The sequence below is a fragment of the Ursus maritimus genome, unplaced genomic scaffold (genome assembly GCF_017311325.1).
Source record: "Ursus maritimus isolate PB19 unplaced genomic scaffold, ASM1731132v1 scaffold_5, whole genome shotgun sequence".
In the NCBI taxonomy this organism is placed as follows: domain Eukaryota; kingdom Metazoa; phylum Chordata; class Mammalia; order Carnivora; family Ursidae; genus Ursus; species Ursus maritimus.
The window spans coordinates 42,473,515-42,496,079 of record NW_024426663.1 but is presented as its reverse complement, the minus strand read 5'-3'; the positions used below and the strand labels follow the sequence as shown (position 1 = coordinate 42,496,079).

Below are 22,565 nucleotides of genomic sequence, written 5' to 3'. Positions count from 1 at the left end.
CTGCCCATCCTCCACCTGAGTGCTGGTCCTGGAACATATTCTTACCTTGCCCCTAAGGAGAGAGTTTTTCCCCCTGTTACCTTCACCATCAATGGATATACCCCAGTGCCCTAAGTCAGCAGCTGTTGTTGCTCTTTGCCTTTGTAGAATAACTCCTTTATTCCACTGTGGAGATTGGTCTACTTTCAATTGTGGCTGCTGTTCTCCTCCTCAATCTTCCCAGTGAGCACCTAGTGAGGTTTGTGGAGGAAAAGCCCCATAAAGGATCCCTCCCCTATTTATGCAACTCCCAGTGTGTCTATACTCTCATGCTAGCTCACACTCAGCCTTTAGCAATCCATTCAAAGTTTTAGCTGAATCTCCTTCCTGGTTTATATGGCATCTGGTGATGTCTGCCTGATGTAAATAAATGATGGGGGGTGCCTGGGTGGCTCAGATGGTTAAACATCTACCTTTGGCTCAGGTCATGATCTCAGGGTCCTGGGATTGAGCCCCACGTCAGGGTCACAGCTCAGTGGGGAGTCTGCTTCTCCCTCTCCCTCTGCCTCTCCTCCTGCTTGTGTGCTGTCTCTGTCTCTCTCTCAAATGAATAAATAAAATCTTAAAAAAAAATGATGGCATCCTCTTTCTCCTTCTTGACACGTGCCTATCTCTTCCTATATTTGGGGCTGGTTGATAGTCTTGCAACCTCAATTCTCTGATGGATTTTTTGAGTCATGAATGTGTCATTTCTTCAGCTATTTCTTTGTGGGAAGGAGGGAGTGACACTCTCTGAATTGCTGAACTTAAAGAAGAAGCTAGACAGTTCACTCCAGAATTCCTCAATATTCTAAAATTAAGACATGGAGGTTATCTTAGGGGAGTAACAAAATGATAAGGATTTGGTGAAAATGGTCACTGTTTGGATGCATTGAAGATACAGTGCCTTTCAATTTGTTCATTGGAATGGGAGTACTCTTCGCTGAGAAGTGACACTAATATGTTTTAAGGCCTTAACAGAAAAAGCTGGGATAAAGTCTAGCAAGTAGTCCCCTAAAGGAAAAGGTTTTGGTCCAGCTCTGAAGAAAGTTTGCTTCTTTGGTAGGACAAAGGCCAGGATAACTTCCTTGCCTAGAATGTATATATTCCAGTGAAGGAAACAGTAGAATGAGTGTTCAGGTGGGCAGAGTTGTATCTTTGTAAATTATTCTGTTTACTTAGACATGGAATGAGGAGTTTCTCCTGGGTCTCGGTGGAATCCAGAGCCCGGATACCAGGTAGGATACAAGAAAAAAAGGCATTTCACATGGGAGATATGCAAAGCAACTAAGAGGTGGGTCACTAACTAAGGAGGAAGGATTCAGTAACAGGTTGTTTCTGTAAATGTCAGGACTGATCACTTCTTATATTCAGTTGTAAGGGTTTTCTTTCCTGCACTGCGGTTTCCTCCCATTACATCCAGCACTCAGGAAAGTCTGGTTGCATGTGACAGCATGGAGCTGGCTGTGCTTCATGGAAGGAAGGGAGAAACCATAGTGTCCGTTCTCACGCCCAATGGTTCAGCGGTGTCTTTGCTAATAGAGAAAAGACAGGCTTGATGTCACCACAGGTGACCTGCAGGGGTCAAAATGGTGCCTACGAGCAGAGAGCTGGGCAAAGCTGCTCTCATTAGAATATAAAGTAAAAAGATTTAGACTGCTTTAAAGCAGAGCCCCTCAAAATATTACAAACTTCTTTCTACCTCTCCATTGGCAACATGGGTGAGTGAGAGAGGATTAATGTTTAAAGCAGCAATAATTTTAAAATAATTCTTTCAATTCTCAGGAAAGTGAGGATCTTTTTAACTCCATGCATTCTTAAAGGTGACAGATGTCCAACAGAGACAGTGTTTTGGCATAGTTGGCAGATGTATAACGAGTTCAATTAATCAGGATGATGTTTATGTTTTGGATGGAAAAGAGAGCCAGAATTTATACATCGATGATAAGCATCATAATGTGAAAAATATTTATTGAGCCTGTTCTGATATATATAATATTGGAAATACAGTCCTAGTCTCAGAGTTGAAAGAAATCTTTCCATTTATTTCATCTACTCCCCTCATTTCACAAATCAGTAAAATATAGATGAGCAAGGTAACTCAACCAAGGTCACATATTGATAAAAATTTATGAAATGGAATATTACTTAGCCATCAGAAAGGATGAATACCCACCATTTGCATCAACATGGTTGGAATGGGAAGGGATTATGCTAAGTGAAATAAGCCAAGCAGAGAAAGACAATTACCATGTGGTTTCATTCACATGTGGAACATAAGGAATAGAACAGAGGACCCTAGGGGAAGGGAGGGAAAACTGAATGGGAAGAAATCAGAGAGAGAGACAAACCATGAGAAACTCTGGACTCCAGGAAACAAACTGAGGGTTACAGAAGGGAGGGGGTGGGGGGTGGGGTGACAGGGTGATGGGTATTAGGGAAAGCATATGTTGTGATAAGCACTGGGTATTATACGTAACTAATGAATCATTGAACACTACAGCAAAAACTAATGAGGTACTATATGTTGGCTAACTGAACATAATGAAAAACTTAAAAAAAATTTTTTAAAGAATTTATGAAATTAAAGTGCAGGATAATTTGATGAATGACATATATTACTTTAACGAAAGTACGTAACTTTGGTTTCAAACGACCAGATATCAATTAAAACATCTCTTAATCCTCTTCATCCATGTCTATATGTACATTTATGCCTATATGTCTCTCTATATTTATGCTTATATATACATTACAAACATATTTATAAACATAATGGCAGTAAGTTAAAAATCATAAATTAAGATATACAAGTTTCTGGGGCGCCTGGGTGGCACAGCGGTTAAGCGTCTGCCTTCGGCTCAGGGCGTGATCCCGGCGATCTGGGATCGAGTCCCACGTCAGGCTCCTCTGCTGGGAGCCTGCTTCTTCCTCTCCCACTCCCCCTGCCTGTGTTCCCTCTCTCGCTGGCTGTCTCTATCTCTGTCAAATAAATAAATAAAATCTTTAAAAAAAAAAAAAGATATACAAGTTTCTTTTAATTCATAGTATAGTATTAACACCAATACCCATGTGAAGAACCATAAAACTTGATCAGAACTTTGAAAGATCTCATTGTAAGGCCATCTCATAATTTCCTCAAAAAAGACTATCCCTACACTAGAAAACCTATCAGAAAGTTGTAACTTATATCTGTTCTGAATAGACAACAATACTACACACTGGAGGACATGCTCCTCTGACTACTTTGCCAATTATTTCAATTACTTTGGCCGAGGGATTACATGTTCTGAGTCCCCAGAACAAATGGAGGGAAAAAATCTTTCGCTTCTTAAGTTTTTATATGCATACATACAAGGGAGTTCTCATCTTTTTCTCAACTCCCTCGTTTATCTTTGAATATTCCTTCAGAGACTATTGCTTCTGAGCAATGCCAAGGTCTCTCTTGATTGGATTCATATTCTGTTTAAACGTAACCCTGCTGCTAAATTAATGCTAGGTAATGGCCCCTTCTAGAAATATACAAAATTATTATTATATGAAATTAATATTTTAAAGCCCACGCAGTAAGCAGAGATGAAGGCCTCTGAAGCTTGTCTCTTTTTGTTTTCAATGAGCTTGTTGCGAAGATAGTTTTCATTGTGGCACTGTGGTGTTGTCAAGGTTTTCAGTAGCTGTAATACATTTGGTTGTTAATGCTCAGATTCTCTGAAAAGCTTAAATCCTAACCTGGCTATGACTTGGTGGAGTGCTAACTCTCTGAACCTCTGGGGTACCATTGAGTGCACAGCTCTGTGGAGTATGACTGCTGTCATGCGGTCGTATAGCTGGTGAGAGCTTAATAAATACTGTTGACTGAATTAAAGGCAGGATGTTGAGGGCTATAAACATGTCCAAGTCATTGACACAGAAGCAATATTGCCAAAACCAAAATCTAGATTGCTAGAGTAGTAAAAACGGTAAGGGGAAGGGCAGATATGACCTTGAGTCACAAGCGAAATGTGTAGTCCCAGACACTGTGCTGCAAATGGGGCTGTGCCTGTAATTCCACGTGTGTGGTATGTGACCTAACCTAGAAGGCACTGGAAAGCAGGGTCGGGGGAGGGAGGGAGCTCTATTTAACAATTAATCTTTCTTTTTCTTTTTTTTAAGATTTTTTTTATTCATTTGAGAGAGAGAAACAGAGAGCACAAGCAAGGGGAGAGGCAGAGGGAGGAGAAACAGACTCCCAGCTGAGCTGGGAGCCTGACATGAGGCTCGATCCCAGGACCCTGGGATCATGACATGAGCCGAAAGCAGACACTTAACCATCTGAGCCACTCAGGCACCCCAAACAATTAATCTTTCTTGACCTTGGCATCATGGCTTTTAATATGCACAATTGAGGAGAACACGTGAACTGACAGAATGACCTTTTTCAACAATAAAAGTAAGGTTGTTCTACGTTACTCTGTTTACTGATGGATCAATTCTATTGTTTAAAAAATCCCTAAGACTTAAATTATTTGGTACAGAAGCATATGATACAATTAATACCATATAACATTGTTTCAGATTGTTTTCTACTGGGTTGGTTTGGCTTTTTGTTTATTTTTATTTTGTAATGTGATTTTGATACTGTTTTCTCATTTTAGCCTTGAAACAATCATCACAGATATTGGGAGCATTTGATAATAACCTAATTATTTATAGTTTCCTCACCTTCCTTTCCTCCACCACGATATAGATAAAAAGTGGCAAAGGCAAGACAATAAGCCAGGACCTTAAAGACCACTTCCCTGCTGCCCTTGAAAACGCTGATCTTGGGAAACCATATAAACATATCAATAATTTTAATTGAAATTATTTTCAACCTTTAAAACCTTTGCTTACAGGTAGCCATTTCAATAGTAAAAAGTAATATTTAACTATAGTTTTAAAAATAGAGAATTAGCTATAGTTAAAATGCCTTTAAAAGTAATTTTTTTTTCTGGAGCAAAATACTATTAATAGAAAACTCCACCAAATTATTATGCTTTTCTTCATAACTTCACTTTGTTACAGAGTGATACTGTCTGCAGGAATTCTTGAATAGTTATTATCGATTCAATGAGACTCCTTTCTATTTTTATGTATCTTTGGTGTTTACATGGTTAAGTACAACATATGCAATTATTTCTGGGACATAATCATTCGGAATTCAACTCCAACTTGAAACTGTCCAAAAATGAAATAGCAAACACATCACAATATTGAAAAATAAGTAGAGGTTTTTCTAAGACGGTAGTGTAATGATGGACTTTGGCCACTACAACTGTCGTGTGATTGATTTCAAAAGAAATGGTTGGTGATCAGTCCTTATTCTTTCCGACTTTTCCTCCATGCTCACATTCATTTTGGTCTCAGTTATTCTTGTACTATTGTTGATCATCTGAGAAAGATTCTCTTTAACGGCTCTAAAATAATCTATGTTTCTGCAACAATGAGCATAATTGACAATTATGGTGCATTATTCACAGCTCAGAGTATCTGCCAAACAAGTTACCCACAACGTGATGAAGACAAGTACGCAGAGGTGTGAGAGGGATGAGACTTCAGACTTCCTGGCAAGAATTAAAGATTAAAGTGGGATAAACTTGAGTGGTTAGGGTTAGGGTGGGGGAGGAGAATAAAATAAGAGCAATAAAATTATAAAAAATGTAAGTTTAGCTGTCAAATATACTCTATAAAGGGAGAGACCATAAGTATCTTACTATTGGCTCACCAGATCCCAGCACAGTTCCAGACACACAGTAACCATTCAACAAACATTTGCTGAATTTTATAAATAAATAGTACAAGCAGGAAGCAAGAATAATAATGGAAAGAATGAAACCTCTAAAACTACACATCAGCATTTCAGTTTGTGGCCAATAAAAACACAAGCAAGAATATTATTTTGGTTTTGCTTTGTACATTACACTTTTCAAAGCAGCTTTACATATAGTCTTTCTTCTGACTTTCTTTGAACTCTGATGAGTGACCACAGGGAAAAGTCCAGTTTCCATATACTTAACTTTATCAGGATCCCAAGTTGTGACACCTTTTTTTTAAGTTTCATTTATTTGAGAGAGAGAGAGAGTGTGTGTGTGTGTGCAAGCGCACACACATGCGGTGGGGAGGGGGGCGGGGCAGAGGGAAAGAATCTCAAGCAGATTCCCCACTGAGCATGAAGCCCTGACGCAGGTGGCTGGATCTCATGCCCCTGAGATCCTGACCTGAGCCAAAATCAAGAGTTAGATGCTTATCTGCCTAGGCCACCCAGGCACCCCAAGTTGTGACAACTTTTGCAATCTTGTATTTAGGTGGTGACTGATACAGTAGAGAAAGGAGGACAGTCTGGGAAGGGAACCATTATTTTTGTTTTAATCATAAAATTACAAAACAATCACTCTTACAGGGTAACTGTGAAGAATTATAAATGTAGATACCTCTGCAATGCCATACAAAGTGTATCATCCTTCCCAAATTTCTTTCTTTTCTGCCCTCTCCAGCAAGGCACCAATAGACTGCAATGTTATAAATTACTCACCATGGTTCATGAAAAGAGCAATTCCTTCCCCAAATTCAGCAATATAAAAGTATAGCTGAAAAAAACATTTTCTTAAGGCATAAGATAAATTTGGTTTACAAACTTTGGACAAAATTTTTGAAGTCTTTTGGGCAAAGAGGCTATTCTAGGAAGGCTCTGGGGTATATATTTCACCAGGTGGACTCCCAGCACTAGACTCAAAAGTGACAGCCCATTTAGGTGGACTTTCAACTCAATATGTAAAGAATTTTCCAGATACCCTGTACCCTCCAAACATCCAGGATTTGCTTCTGGTTTTGAATAAACACTAAACAACAATTCTGTCAAAAGACAACAGGGAACTTCAATTAAAAGACATCTGGTGAGTGCCAATTTTATCCAAATGTAGAGCATCCAAAAGAATCTGAAGTCAAACAGAGGGCAATTTCATCAAGAAACTAACAAATCCAATTGAACAGAAGAGATCTTGAATCTTTCCTACTGGTAGGAAGAAAATGATACATGGCACTAGCAAATCAGGAATTTAATGTAAAATACTACAAGATACTTTAAAATTCAATACATAAGAGAACTGATTAAGGAAAAATTAAAATTTATCCAGTTCATTCTAGCAGATGAGATTTATAAAAATTCATGAACTCAGAAAATATCAACAGAGATATTGTAAGGAAAGTTACTTACATTTTTTTTACTTATTTAATTTAAATTCAATTAGTTAACATATAGTGTATCATTAGTTTCAGATGTCGAGTTCAGTAATTCATCAGTTGCACAGAACACCCAGTGCTCATTACATCACATGCCCTCCTTAATGCCAATCAGCCAGTTACCCCACTCCCCCAGCAATTGTCAATTTGTTTCAGATAGTTAAGAGCTCTTATGATTTGTCTCCCCCTCTGATTTCACTTTATTTCATTTTTCCCTCCCTTCCCTTAAGATCCTGTTTTGTTTCTTATACTCCACATACAAGTAAAACCATATGATAATTGTCTTTCTCTGATTGACTTATTTCGTTTAGCATAATATCCTCCAGTTCCATCCACATTGATGTAAATGGTAAGTATTCAGCCTTTTGATGGCTAAGTAGCATTACATTGTATATATATGCCACATTTTCTTCATCCATTCATCTGTTGATGGACATCCAGGCTCTTTCCATAGTTTGGCTATTGTGGACATTGGTGTTATAAACATTGGGGTGCAGGTGTGCCTTTGGATCACAATGTTTGTATCCTTAGGCTAAATACCTAGTAATGCAATTGTTGGGTCGTAGGGTAGCTCTATTTTTAACTTCTTGAGGAACCTCCATACTGTTTTCCAGTTTTTTAATAACCTCTGGTTTAAAAATACACTATAAGTATAGAAATCTGTATGTGCCTCTCCTTTTTGTCCATACATTCACTTCCCACTTCTGGTTAATATAAAAGCAATGGTATTGGTAAAGGGAATGGAGATGGTTCAGATAATCAGACTGAAAATCTGAAAAGTTTTTTTTCAACTGGTAAATCCACCAATATGACAAAGAACTTCAGAGATCTCTATCACTGGATTGTATGTCAATAATAAACAATATGTTAAAAGCAAAATAACAAGAGGGATGGAAAAGAAAATATTTTTAAGTTAAAATTAAAATTAGCCCTGAGATCTATGAAGAGATCATTGGAAACTCAAAAATCACCTCTGAGTTTCCCTACCATAAAATCTAGAAAACAGGAAATGAAGAGGATGATGTTCACCAGATCATTTTCAGTGTCATCAAACTGAGAGAATATGTGGCTTCTGGAATATCAGTCACCAACCTTTGGGCACCAATACCACAGTGACTTCTTAAAATCAGTCCTTGAGGATATCAACTCTAGGAATTTATTCATTCCTTGTAAGTTGTCCAATTTGTTGGCATACAGGTTTTCACAATATTCTGACACAATTGTTTGTATTTCTGTAGTGTCAATCATTACTTCTCTTTCATTAGTGATTTTGTTTATTTGGGTCCTCCTCTCTCTTTCTCTCTCTCTCTCTCCTTTTTTTGATGAGTCTGGCTAGAGGTGTGCCAATTTCGTTGATCTTTTCAAAGAACCAGCTCATGGTTTCATTGATCTGTTCACTCTTTTTGTTTTTTGTGGGTTTTTTGTTTTCATTTTTGTTTTTGTTTTTTTAGTTTCTGCATCACTTATTTCTGTTCCAATCTTTATTATTTCCTTCCTTTTTCTGGGTTTGGGTTTTGTTTATTCTTCTTTTTCTAGCTCATTTAGGTGTAAGGTTAGGTTGTTTATTTTTCTTGTTTCTTGAGGTCAGCCTGTGTTGCTATATACTATACTTTTAGAACCGCTTTTGCTGCATCCCAAAGGTTTTGGACCATTGTGTTTTCATTTTCATTTGTTTCATGTCCTTTTTGATTTCTTCCTTGATTTCCTGGGTGACCCATTCAATGCTGAGTAGCATGTTATTTAACCTTCATATATTTGTGCCCTTTCCAAATTTTCCCTTGTGGTTGATTTCTAGATTCATATAACCTACCAAAACTAAAGCAGGAAGAAATAGAAAATTGGAATAAGTCAAGCAGAGAAAGATAATTATCATATGGTTTCACTCATTTATGGAACATAAGAAGTAGGAAGATCGGTAGGAGAAGAAAGGGAAGAAGAAAGGGGGGGTAAACAGAAGAGGGAATGAACCATGAGAGACTATGGACTCTGGGAAACAAACTGAGGGCTTCAGAGGGGAGGGGGATGGGGGAATGGGATAGGCTGGTGATGGGTATTAAGGAGGGCACATATTGCACAGTGCACTGGGTGTTATACGCAAGTAATGAATCATGGAACTTTACATCAAAAACTAGGGATGTACTGTATGGTGACTAACATAATATAATAAAAAAAAAAAGAAAAAGAATTGGAACAGACAGATTACCAGCAATGAAACTGAATCACTAATCAAAAAAAATTCCTGAAAAACAAAAGACCAAGACCAAATGGCTCCATGGGTAAATTCTACCAAATATTTAAAGAACGGTTAATACCTATTCTTCTCAAATTATTCCAAAAAAACAGAAGATGGAAAACTTCCAGATTTACCCTGTAAGTCCAGTATCACCCTAATAACAAAGCCCGATAAAGACACCACTAAGAAAGAGAACTACAAGCCACTATTCCTCATGAATATAGGTGCAAAAATCCTCAATAAAATGTTAGCAAACCAAATCTAACAATATGTTTAAAAAATCATACACCACCATCAAGTGTGATTTATTCCAGGGATGCAAGGATGGTTCAATATTCACAAAACAATCAACATGATACCATGATATGTCACATCAATAAGAGAAAGGATAAAAACCACATATGATCATTTTGATAGATCCAGAAAAAGCATTCAACAAAGTATAACATCCATTCATTATAAAAACTCTTTGCAAGTTAAGTCTAGAGGCAACATACCTCAACATAATCAAGGCCTTATATGAAAAACCCACAACCAATATCATACTTAGTGGTAAAAACCTGAAAGCATTTCCCCTAAGGTCAGGAACAAGATAAGGATGTCCACTCACCACTTTTATTCAACATAGTACTGGAAGTCATAGACACAGCGAGACACAGCACAAAGAAATAAAAGGCATCTAAACTGGTAAGGAAGAAGTAAAGCTCTTGCCATTTGCAGATGACATGATACTATATACAGAAAAACCTAAAGACTCTACCAAAAACTATTAGAACTGATAGATGATTTCAGTAAAATTTAGTAGGATACAAAATTAATGTATAGAAATCTGTTGCATTTCTATACACTACTAATGAAGCAGCAAAAAGTGAAATTAAGAAAGAATTCCATTTACAATTCTACCAAAAACAATAAAATATCTAGGAATAAACTTAAGCAAAGAGATGAAAGACCTGTACTATGCAAACTATAAAACACTGACAAAAAGAAATTTAAGGCAATGCAAACAAATTGAAAGACATTCTATGTACACGGGTTGGAAGAACAAATATTGTTAAAATGTCTATACTGCCCAAAGTAATCTACAGATTTAATGCAATCCCTATCAAAATACCAAAAGCATTTTTCACAGAACTAGAACAAATAATACAAAAATAATAACAAAAATAATATTTGTGGTATGGAACAACAAAAGACCTTGAATAGCCAAAGCAATCTTGAAAAAGAAAAGCAAAACTAGAGGTATCACAATTCCAGATCTCAAGTTATATTACAAAGTGGAAGTAATGGTACTGGCATAAAAATAGACACATAGGTCAATAGAATAGAAGAGAAAACTCAGAAATAAGCCCACTATTATGTGGTAGATTAATTTTTGACAAAGGAGGAAAGAATATACAATGGGAAAAAAGACAGTCTCTTCAACAATGATGTTGAGAAAACTTGACAGCCACATTCAAAAGAATGAAACCAGACCACTTTCTTACACCATACACAAAAATAAACTCAAAATGGATTAAATACCTAAATGGGAGACCTGAAACCATAAAAATCCTTGAAGAGAGCATAGGCAGTAATTTCTCAGACAGCAGCCTTAGCAACATTTTTTTTAGATACATCTCCTGAGGCAGAGGAAATAAAAGCAAAAATAAACTATTAGGACTGCATCAAAATAAAAAAGTTTCTGCAAAGTGAAGGAAACAACAAAATAAAAAGGCAACCTATGGAATGAGAGAAGATATTTACAAATGATGTATCTGATAAAAAGATAGCGCCCAAAATATATAAAGAACTGATACAATTCAATATCCAAAAAACAAACAATCCAATTTAGAAATGGGCAGAAGACATGAACAGACATTTTTCCAAAGAAGACATACAGATGCCAACAAACACATAAAAAATGCTCAACATCACTCACCATCAGAAACGCAAATCAGAACAACAATGAGTTATGACCTCACACCTGTCAGAATGGCTACATCGAAAACACAAGGAACAACAGGGTGTGGAGGATGTGGAGAAAAAGGAAATCTCCTGCACTGCTGGTGGGAATGCAAACTGGTGTAGCCACTGTGGAAAACAGTATGGAGTTTCCTCAAGATGTTAAAAATAGAACTACTCTATGATCCAGTAACTGCACCACTGGGTATTTGCCCCAAAAAATACAAAATGATAATTCAAAGGGATACATGCACCCCTATGTTTATTGCAGCATTATTTACAATATCCAAGGTATAGAGGCAGCCTAAGTATCCACTGATAGATGAATGGATAAAGAAGACATGAGATACATATATCTCCATGATGGAGATATATATATATGGATGGATATATATAGATATATATCCATCTCTATGATGGATATAATATTCCATCATATATATATGATATATGGATATATATGGATAAAAGAGATGTGATATATATATATATATCATCTCTTTTATCCATTCTTATATATATAATTGTGATATAAATGTGAGATATATATGGATACATATGGATATATATGGATAAAAGAGATATATGGATAAAAGAGATGATATATATATATATCATCTCTTTTATCCATTCTTATATATATAATTGTGATATAAATGTGAGATATATAAATGTGAGGTAGATAGATAAAATATATGATGGAATATTATTCAGCCAGAAAAAAGAATGAAATTACATCATTTTCAACTACATGGATACAGCTAGAGAGTATAATGCTAAGCAAAATAAGTCAGTCAGAGATAGATAAATACCATATCATCTCACTTATATGTCGAATTTAAGAAACAAAACAAATGAGTAAAGAAAAAGAGAGAGAGAGAGAGAGACCAGTCAAGAAACATATTCTTAACTACAGAGAACGAACTTTGGTTATCAGAAGGAGGTCATGGGGAATGGGTGAAATAGGTAATGGGGATTAAAGAGTACACCAGCACAATCAAAAAATAAAAGAAAAATAAAATTTAAAAAGAATATCAAACTCTGTTATAGAAGAAATGTTTGTGTCACCCCCCAAATTCCTATTTGGTAAGAAAGTTGAAAAGAAGGTAAATATAAACAGAAATCCTAATATATTAAAGCCCAAGTTGGAGATTGTTACACTTGGTCACGTTGGCTCCCTTATATCAGTAAGACAATAGAAGCTAGATCAGGGAAAGTATATTACAATATTGAAAGGTTTCAGAACCTAACACTGGGCTATCCTGATTATTATTCCTAATACAAAGAAGAGTAAATCTATTATTTTAAGAATTATTTTCAACAGAAGTACAAGCTGCAGGAGTTAAATCTGAAACCTTAGAAAAGTCATACTATATCAATATTTCATTGGAGAAATGCCAAGGAAAATCTGAGTCATGGATGTGATGCTGGGGTCACTGTAATGGCTCCTCTCTCTTTGGGACCAATGAATTGAGAAGAACTGCTAGAGTTAACACAGGATGTTATAAAGTCTTGACCACTGTAGCAAATTAAACTAATTAAAAGCAGAGTCATTGCTAGAGCACTTTTTCATGAGATTTCTAACAGTTTCAAAAAGCATAATCATTATTAATTACTCTTTCTGTCCTAAATTGTTAGGCTATGTAGGTAGAAGGAAAAAAAATCCTACATGTTTACAACTAAATGCTGTTCTAGAATAAAATTAGATGACTTCCTGAAAACATATTTGAGTCAGGAAAAGGCGAGCTTTAAATAGAGAAATTCGTTGATCCACTTTAACTCAGAATAGTAAACAAAAATAAGGCTTCCCTTCTACATGGGATTTTCCTGCTTTGAAACCTATACTGCATGTGTATACGCTCCGCGTACCTCACTGAATCTCACTGTAGCAACCAGAGCTTTGAGATAGGATGGTTATATAGCAGAACACTAAAATCCATAATTGTACCAATGAGACTTGTTCAGTCGCAGTAAAGCAGAAGTCAGAACAGCAAGAATCATCCCCAGCTTCCACAGATAGAAGAGACCCTTCGGAAGGTTAGCACAGAGAGAATCCTGTTTATGCTCTGCCCTTTCAGTGTATGGACAAAGAACCAGCCCCCAGAAAAAACAAATGTGACCTCAAGCGCCCCAAGAGGTAGAACACTCCAAGAAGTCACAAGGACTTTAGATGAGACGTGAAAACGAAATGTCAGTCCACTAAGAAGTGGCCTGAAAACTTTAAAAAGAGGTACAGAATGCATTTCATAAAACTTAAGGGAGAATTTTCTACTGCAACACTTCTTGCTGGAAATAAATACTTCATGGGAAGGGTTATCTGCCAGACCAAGGGTTTTCCTTTCCTTCTCTTTCCGTTTGTAATTATTATTAAATCAGAAAATACAAAGTTTGTAAAGAAGCAGATGCTACCTAAGTGATCATCTGCTTTGTATTTTATGATACTTTCCATTTGTTTTTCTTTGAATGCCCTAATTTTTACAGAACTTCATCTGGACAACATGGTTTTCCCAACACTGGAATTTTACAGGCACGTGACATAGGTAAAAGCAGGTAAGAGATCGTTAACTCTTGTTTTTAAGAACCACAGAGAGGAAAGAACACAGGGAGGCTCTCTCACTTACAAGTTACGGCGTCTAGGGCAAAGCCAGAGATAGAACTCATCAAAGAATCAACCTTTGAAGTATCAAGCATCATTATGTCATTTCCCCATCACCCATTACATTACTGGAGTCAGTAACTTGTCAAATGTCCCACAGCTGGAAAGTTGAAAGAGCCAGATTTTGAGCTCAACTCTGTATGATTTTAAAGCTCACCTATTTGTTTCAACTAAACCAAGCCACCTTTCAGGCAAGTCACTTCATCTCCCCTGACCTCCATCTCAGTTTCCTTATCAGCAAAATGAAAGGGTTGAGTCGGAGGATCTTTAAGTTCTCTTCCAATTATGAGAAGAAATTATATGCCAGAAACTCAATAAAGTTTATAAGTCCTGTTAAGTATGGTGAAACCATTTTTATGAGACAGAAATATTGATGCCATATATTCTAAAAACCAATGATGTGGACAGTTGGAACAATTATGTAAGTCAGGAGTATAAAGCTTAAAGTTTTTGTTTTTGATATTTTCACCTGATGTACAATGTACTGTTGAATAGTTTCCCACTTTTTAGATCTGTGGACTTTTTTCATTGTCATAGATAAATGTGTGAATCACAATAGCAAAATGTAAAATATGTCATATTTTAATAACATATGATAAAAAACTGATTGTAAGATTTTTAAATTTAGGTACACTTATTATAAAAGTTTGCATGTAAGTTTATCCTAATAATGTCTGACAATATTAACTCATTTAGACATCAACTCATGTAGACATTTTCGATTTAATAAGCAGCATAAGTGCTTTGATTTACTTTAAATTAATGTAGCTTATGCTATTTAACTTATTCTGAATTAATTTTTAAGGAAATAATTATTAATAAATTTTAAAATTATGTGTTTTACTTGATGTAGGAACAATATAAAAGTATAGCATCAGAAATAGTGAAAAAAAATAACACCTGTTTTTATGAGCTGAGGTTTGAAAGTTTCTCTTAAACCAACTAAGGTAAGTTCGTTTTGTTTATACATGAGGAAGTAAGAGAATAAGGCTGCTTTTCTTGGCACTTTTCTACACATAATGTTTTACAGGAATGGATGGTCTTTCTTTCCAATACGTTAAAAACCAAATGAGAAATAACTGTCACTATATTTCCCCCTGTTCAACATCTTCAGTATCCAGAGGTACACTAGGGGTGCTATGTAAGAATCTTAAATAGATAAATGCAACTTGTAGATCTGGTGAAGAAAGCTTGGGGTTAAACTTGCAGGATTTTTTTAAAAATTTCAATAAAAGTGTCCCTCTATTTTCTATATTGAATCAACAGTTGCAGGTATACGTTTAATAAGTGACTTGAGTTTCCCAATCTACTTATAGTGTGAATTAAGTAAGATGCTTTCCACCCTCCTATATCTTGAAACATCCCAAACTCCATAGCTGTGGACTCAGACTGTCCCTCTCCCCATCCCCTCCCTACCATCTCAGTAGAAAGATCACATCCATTTTGTTAACTAAAATCCCAGGAGGCACCTTCCATCCTTTCCTCTCCCTTAGATCCTACATCTAAGACCTTTCCAGAACCCGATCTTTTTTCCTTCCCAAATATCTCTTAACTATGTTCAGTCTACTTCCCTACAGTTACCACCAGTGGACTCATTATTCTAGCTTTTGTTCATGACCTTGAAGCCACCACTTTCCCTAACCCTACAGAACCATTGTGCATCAAGTTAACTCTGCCTGCAAGCCCCCTCTTTCTTTGCCTTGGTAGGCTAGGTCACCGTTTAGATCCCAGACTACCCCAACGATCCCCTTTTCTCAGAAAGGCCTGGATTCACCTCCCTGACTGAGCCAAGTCTTTCTATTATATGTTGTCACTGTGCTAGGATGTCTCTCTCAGCAGGTATCACAGAGTATTCATTCGCCCTTACCACGTCATTACCTACCATGTGAAAGATACAGTGACGAATAAATAATCAAAGCCTCTGTCTCAGGAAGTTACATTCTCTAGGATGACAAAGAAGCCACTACATAGGAGGACAGGTTGAAAGTATTTGCCCTATGGAAGGAAATATAGTGGAGAATTACTGCTTTACACATACATGTGTGATTCTTTGATGCATGTCTGTCTCCCACAGGAGACCCTAAAGACCACAGCCACTGGGACCACACCATTACTTCTGTACTATTCACATGAGTTCTTCCCATTTTTATCCACCACAACCACAAACTATGCTCCCAAAGGAGCAAAATGTCACTTTAAGAAAAAGGTACTTTGTTGATATTTTTACAGCTAAAATTTTTCATGGATCCCTTCCAAATAAAGGAAGAATCCAGAGCATTAATTATTAAAAGGAACGCTGCACCAGATCTTGAATGTGAGCAGAAAAATATGACCACTCTTTAAGTGTTCAGGAATAAATAATTGTCTAAAGATCATCTTTTTTCCTGCTCTTTTGCGCGCCTGAAGTTTCACGATGACACATACTATCAAGATACATGGAGACATGCAGGCAGGAGCAGAGGCTGTTTTCACATTTAGAACATTCTCTTTGGATTTTTAAATGTCATAACGTCAAAGACAAACATTCTCAAATCCTAAACCAAATTACTTCTTAAAATTTTCCTCATCAAGAACAGGAAACACATACTTCTAAGTGAATAATGTTGGATTTTGTTATAACAAAGACTTAAGGGGTGCAGGATGACTTTTTCAGACCAGTGCAAGATGAACTTTTGAAACTCTAAGGTGACAACTTCTAAGTAGGCAAAAAGTCTGGCTCTTTTCTCTGAGAAACAGCAATCTCCTGCCTAGAGTCATTTAATTAAGCAAAAGCACTTTCTTTATGCCAGTGGATTTTTGAGAATCTAGGAAGCAGTGAAATGAGAGCTCTGCTGTTTACATTTAGACTCACGTAGGCAATTCAGGTTCTCTTAATCTGGGAATTGTGAGCCTTTCCACCAAGATGAAAATTTCTGCATTAAGCAAATATAAATAGGAAATCTCCTAGCACCATTAAGTGCTCACAGTTCCTTAAAGTCACGACTCGGTTAATGATTTGCTTTTAGAATGTTTTCCTTCAAGAACAGGGCAACGTTTAATAATATTTTTTTTAATTATCCAAAATATGCTCCCCTATGCCTTTACACATTTTTTCCCTCTCACATGGCACTGAAATTAAATGAAAGAAAGAGGCATTATGTGAATGGTTTGCTTTCATATTTAACTTACAATAAGAAAAACTCAGTAATAGAAAGATGTGTTGGCAATCTGGACATTTGCATGCAAGTCACCTCCTATTACAATGAGCAACTATAGGATGAACAAATGAACTCCAGGCCCCAAGCCATGGCCCTTTCTTTTATCCAGTAATCCATACAACCAAACACCAACCAGGAAACAAATGAATGTGGGCATTTCCTCAGAGTTTGCTGAATTTCTTCAGTTGGTTATTAAACGCAGTCTGTACTCCAAGAACTGGCACACCTCTGGGTACATCCTCATTTTTTAGGAAACCATACTGAGCACACTGTCCTTCCCTCTCCACAGGCACTGCTCACCCTGAAAAGCCCGATAGTAATTCTGCAGAAAGAATCAGAGATGGCCTTGGGCCATCACAAAAGAATCACGGGTTGTAACACAAAGCATTCTCATACTAGAGAAATGTGTTTGCATTTGTGGTTTTTCTGATGTCTTCAAATGAATGTTCCTACGTCACAACTGCATCTGTTTGGATGCCTTTTTTCCCCTTGGGTAAATGAACAAAGGGACATGTTCTTAGAGCTTGCCTCACAGAAATTAACAGCCTCCTTTCATCCGTGCCTTGTGCAGCTTTCTTGGGGTTGGTCTCTTTGCTTACACTTCCTTTCATAAGCTATTACAAATCTAAAAAGTATCACTAATTCAGTGACTTAAGGAGAGTAGGTAATTGGAAAAAAGGCTTAATCTACACCAGGGCCCTGAGGACATCCACTTTAAAAAAAAAAAAAAAAAAAACGCTAAAAAAGAGAAATTAGAGACGAGGGTAGAAAGCTCATGGAAGTGATGTCGCCCTGATCAAGTATTCACGTTATTCACTGTGTACATGAACTTTTGGAACGTCATTGATTGAAGTACTTAGCGGCGTAAATTCAATTTATCCTTTTGGACTCGCCCAGAAAATTCGATATTCAAAACATAAATTTCTTCAGTTTCAGTTCTTAATCATATAATTTCTGCATCAATCCAAATATCAGAGCGTCCCATCTCACGCCATTAGTCTTATACAAATGAATGGTAAGGCATATAAATTGGCTGAAAGAGAATTCCCATCAAATGTCAACCAGGCCACACAGACGAACAAGTCTCCATTTGTTAACAAGCTGCGAACAGCCTGACAACCGAAAGTTGACCAAGGGTCTCCCACAAGCCTGATCATGATAGCACAGTATTAAAATCTAAAGAAAACTGTAAAAAATTTTGTGTACACATTTTTAGAAAAGAAATGAACACAAAAGGTACTTACACTTTTGCTCCGAGAAAGCAAATCACAGGTATTTCTTTTCATGGTGGTGTTTTAAGTAATTCAAACGGACAATAGCTGTTTCCAATGTCACTGCTCTCACTGCAACAATTATCCACTCAAAAGCCAACTGGCATTCTGAAGAGAAAGGCAAGGAAATGTTTAATCAAGTATATGATTAACACGTGCACTTCAAAATGCTGTCTTAGACCAGGACAGTAATTCTTAAATTATTCAGCAGAACAAGCTAAAATGGTGCCGTGTTTAAAGCAATAAAAGTACACACAAGCAGCATTTCCAAAACAGCTTTTGTTAAATGTAAGTTAGAGATTTCAAGCACCATCTGTTTTCCATTAAATATTCAAGTCTACATTTCTAGTGGCTTAAAAAAAATAGGTATGGTAGCCACAACTTACACTTACATGTACGAAACGAAGATGCATGCTGAGCTGTGTGCGTGCGGATTCTGGCTGGCACAGCTGGGGACCCCTCAGTTTTCCACTAAGCAGTCACCAAGGTAGCCTTGTCCACCACCAGAGGGACCTTACTACATCTGAAAGCCCTCTGACCGTAGCATGGTAGCCTCCTGTTTCATCATTAGCAATAATCCACAGTACAGTGGCTCTTCAGTAAATGTAGTGTGGTCTCTACTCTTTGGGTTCAAAGATGTTGTAAGAAATGGTTGGGAGAAGCAGTTTCCCTAGTCCGGCAACAACTATGATTTCTAAGAATATCCCAGACTAGCTGTCACTTGAATGACGTGATAACCTTATTACCTTACCTTCACTTCCCACCGGACATTAAGAAGGAGATTCTGTCTTTAGTTTTGGAGAAAGAGCAAATACAGTAGCTACAGGAGTTGTGTTCATTCTGATCTTCAGCTGAATCTGGGCATGATTTACATATTCACAGGGAATATTTGCATGTGGGCTGAAATGCCTTTTGGGAAAGAAGTCACTCTCAGAGGAAGGGGATAAGGCAAACAGGCTTGACCAAAACACAAAAACGCTGACATTGTAGATGTAGACTGAAACAGTAAGAACAGACCGGTTCTCACAACAGCATGTATTCTGTTATTTGGATTTACTCTAAGTTTGTCAAAAGACTTGTGCCTGAGATTTAGGGGAAAGAATAACAACAGTAAGCAAGGTCTGAAGGAGTTTGTTTTACCGAAATGATGGAAAAATATCAAAGTGCAGGACAGTGTGAATTATACATTCAAAAATATAAATACATTCAAACAAAGTAATTATATATATATACTTTCAAAACACACAAGACACATGGAGGGAGGGTTCCAGGGAACGCAGCATCTGCCCAGGTCCCTGGAGCAGGCCAGGCCTCAGCAGAAGGGGAACCCACTGGTCCCCCAACACCAGTACACAGGGACCTTCTTCACCAAGCTCTTCAGAATCCTGCACTGGTGCACTTTCAAGGCTCAAAGACTTGTTTTGAAACACGTGAATCACCCCTCAAGACTTATGAGACTAAAAGGCCGATGCTTTTAGGGAGGTCATAGATCCCACAACAGCAAGGTGGAGCTAGAACTGGAAAAATCCGGTTTATCACTGCTAAGAATATCCCAAGTCACAACGCAGGAGACCCAAAGGGCACTGAAGCACAAAGTTTTCTTCCAGGTTCATAAAAATGCTTGCCTGAGATTAAAGAAAAATGCACAACCAATTGTGAGTTTCTAGGATAAATATGGTTTCTCTGAGTGTGTATGAATTATTTTTCAGGGAGTGGGGGTTGGAGGGAAGAGGGAATCCACAAATGTGAAGTTCTCAGCTAGTATACCTCCAGGACTTTGGTCATCTTTCCCAGTGGGTTATAATGCCATTCATTTTATAAGTTCTCAGAAAATATGAAATTATATTACCCACCTTGAATCAATTTAAGAAGTGGACAGAAATAATATAAACTGAGAACTAAATATTCCATATCTAGGGAGAAAATAAAATCCAACAAAATGCTGTGGGAAGCTTATATACTCTCAGAGAAAAATACATTCAAAATATTTAATTACTCACTCAGTAATTAATGAGTACTCTTAGGGGCAACCAGGGAATAGTTAGTTGCCCCTACTGGGCTAGTAACTCAATAGTTTTAAATTAACGAATCAGTCAACTCCAGCAAATCACAGAATTGACCTGATAAGGTTTGCTGAATTCATCAAGTTTTTAACAAATTTGCCTTTGACATCATTCAAAGACTTCCCTATAGGAATTTGGAACCTGTGGATTTTTGAGTAGGCAAACAGGTATAACTGAAAACGGCTGAAGGGCTGGCCCTTCTCAGCCTATATACTTGGGAGGCAGCATGGTCTGGCTAAAACAGTATGGCCCTTGAAACCAAAGAGGCATAGGATTTGAAACCAAAGAGGTTAGGATTTCAGCTCTCCGGGGGCATTCTGTGTAGCTTTCGGCAAGTTACTTAAACTTTCTGGCCTTTTTTTGAGATCTGCAAAAAGGAGATAATAATAATTCATGTGTGTTTCGAGTTTAAATGACCTGACTTGTATAAACCAATGTCTCGAAGAATGCTTGGCTCACCTCATCACCACCACCATCATCATCAGCCTTCATTGCCACCTTTTTCTTCTCTTAGTATCAAATGACAAGTACCAACAACTCGTTCTTATTTTTCCACTGTAAAGTATCCAACTCCCTCAGATAAGACAGAACTAGGCAAATATACTTTCAACTAAGTGGTAATGAATAATGTACCAGTTAAGGTCCCAGGAATAGACAGTACACTCATATTAGGATCATTTAAGGAGGGGTTAGTAAGGAGATTATTAAAGAAGATGACAATAGGAGGCCTGGATGGCTCAGCTGGTTAAGCATCTAACTCTTGGTTTCAGCTCAGGTCATGATCTCCTGGTCCTGGGATAGAGCCCTGCATGACGTCAGCGTCCACACTCATTGAAGGGTCTGCTTCTCTACCCCCACTCTCTCCCTCGGCCCCTCTCCCCAACTCATACGTGCATGCATGCACACGTGCTCTCTCTTTCTCTTTCAAATAAATAAATAAAATATTTTAAAAAACGAAAGATGAGAGTAGGGTAAAGAAATCTACAAAGGATAGTGACGTTCTTGCAATTAGTAATAATGGAGTTTTTATCACCCCCAAAAGGAACAAGGAGAGGGGGAAGTCACGGACACCTAGGGGGAGAGTGTCATAGGGTAAGTTGCCTTGAAAAAGGCTATTCTCTGGGACACCGCTAGTCTCAGTTGACCAAGATAGGAGATAAACAGATCTCATCCTCCTCTGATCTCCTGCTGGGACTCCCCACTGGCCAAATGCAACAGAGCCAGAGGGCAAAGGAAGCTGGGCTGTCCACCTCATTGGTCAGCCTCCCAGGGCAGAAAGCATCCCAGAGCAGGGTGGGAAAGAGAGCAGAGATGGAGGGGACGTGGGAGACGTGCCGCACAAATGGGATCTGCAGCCCAGGAAGAGGACAGCACTTTTCTGCTCATTTCATCAGAAAAAAATATCATTTGTCTTTCATCCTCCTAATAAACCTGTGAGGTAGATATCATTAATGAATTCTCCCCATTGCACAAAAGAGGAAATCAGCTCCAAGCAGCAAACTGCCCAGTAAATAGCAAAATCAGGATTCAAACCTGATTTGTCTGACTCTAAAGTCCATGTTTTTGTCTAGGCTGCCATCGTGCTTTGCAGCCAATATCCAGAATGAGCAAATGCATTTTAATGATCAACAAATGGTAACCTCTGCAAATACCAAAGCTGTGTCCAAACCAAACAATGTTTGATAAAAGAAAAAAAAAAAAAAGGTGTACTCTCAGGAAGGCAGCTATCTTCGTTCCTACAAATTCCTCCCTCAGCAAAGACAATGCCATGAGACAGCAGAAACGCTTGCTCCCTCCAGGGGCACTAAACAGAAGACCAGGTGAGAGAATACTCACGCATGCAATTTCATTACTACAGGAGTTTCCACATAAAAGTTAATTAGGGAGAAGGAAGAGTCAGCTCCTGCAAGGAGAACTCTTTAAAAA

General features: G+C 37.5%; 1 protein-coding gene across 2 annotated transcripts in view; it reads right to left on the bottom strand.

The window, feature by feature from the left end:
- The window catches only part of PDE4D (phosphodiesterase 4D), a 1,076,631-nt gene extending 1,057,949 nt beyond the window's left edge, over positions 1 to 18,682 (bottom strand). For both annotated transcript variants that reach the window (XM_040622246.1, XM_040622247.1), the window contains exon 1: positions 18,550 to 18,682. In XM_040622246.1, coding sequence (XP_040478180.1) covers positions 18,550 to 18,591 — 42 coding nt within the window. In that variant the 5' untranslated portion in view covers positions 18,592 to 18,682. The remainder of the gene's footprint in view (positions 1 to 18,549) is intronic.
- Between the last annotated feature and the right edge of the window lie 3,883 nt (positions 18,683 to 22,565).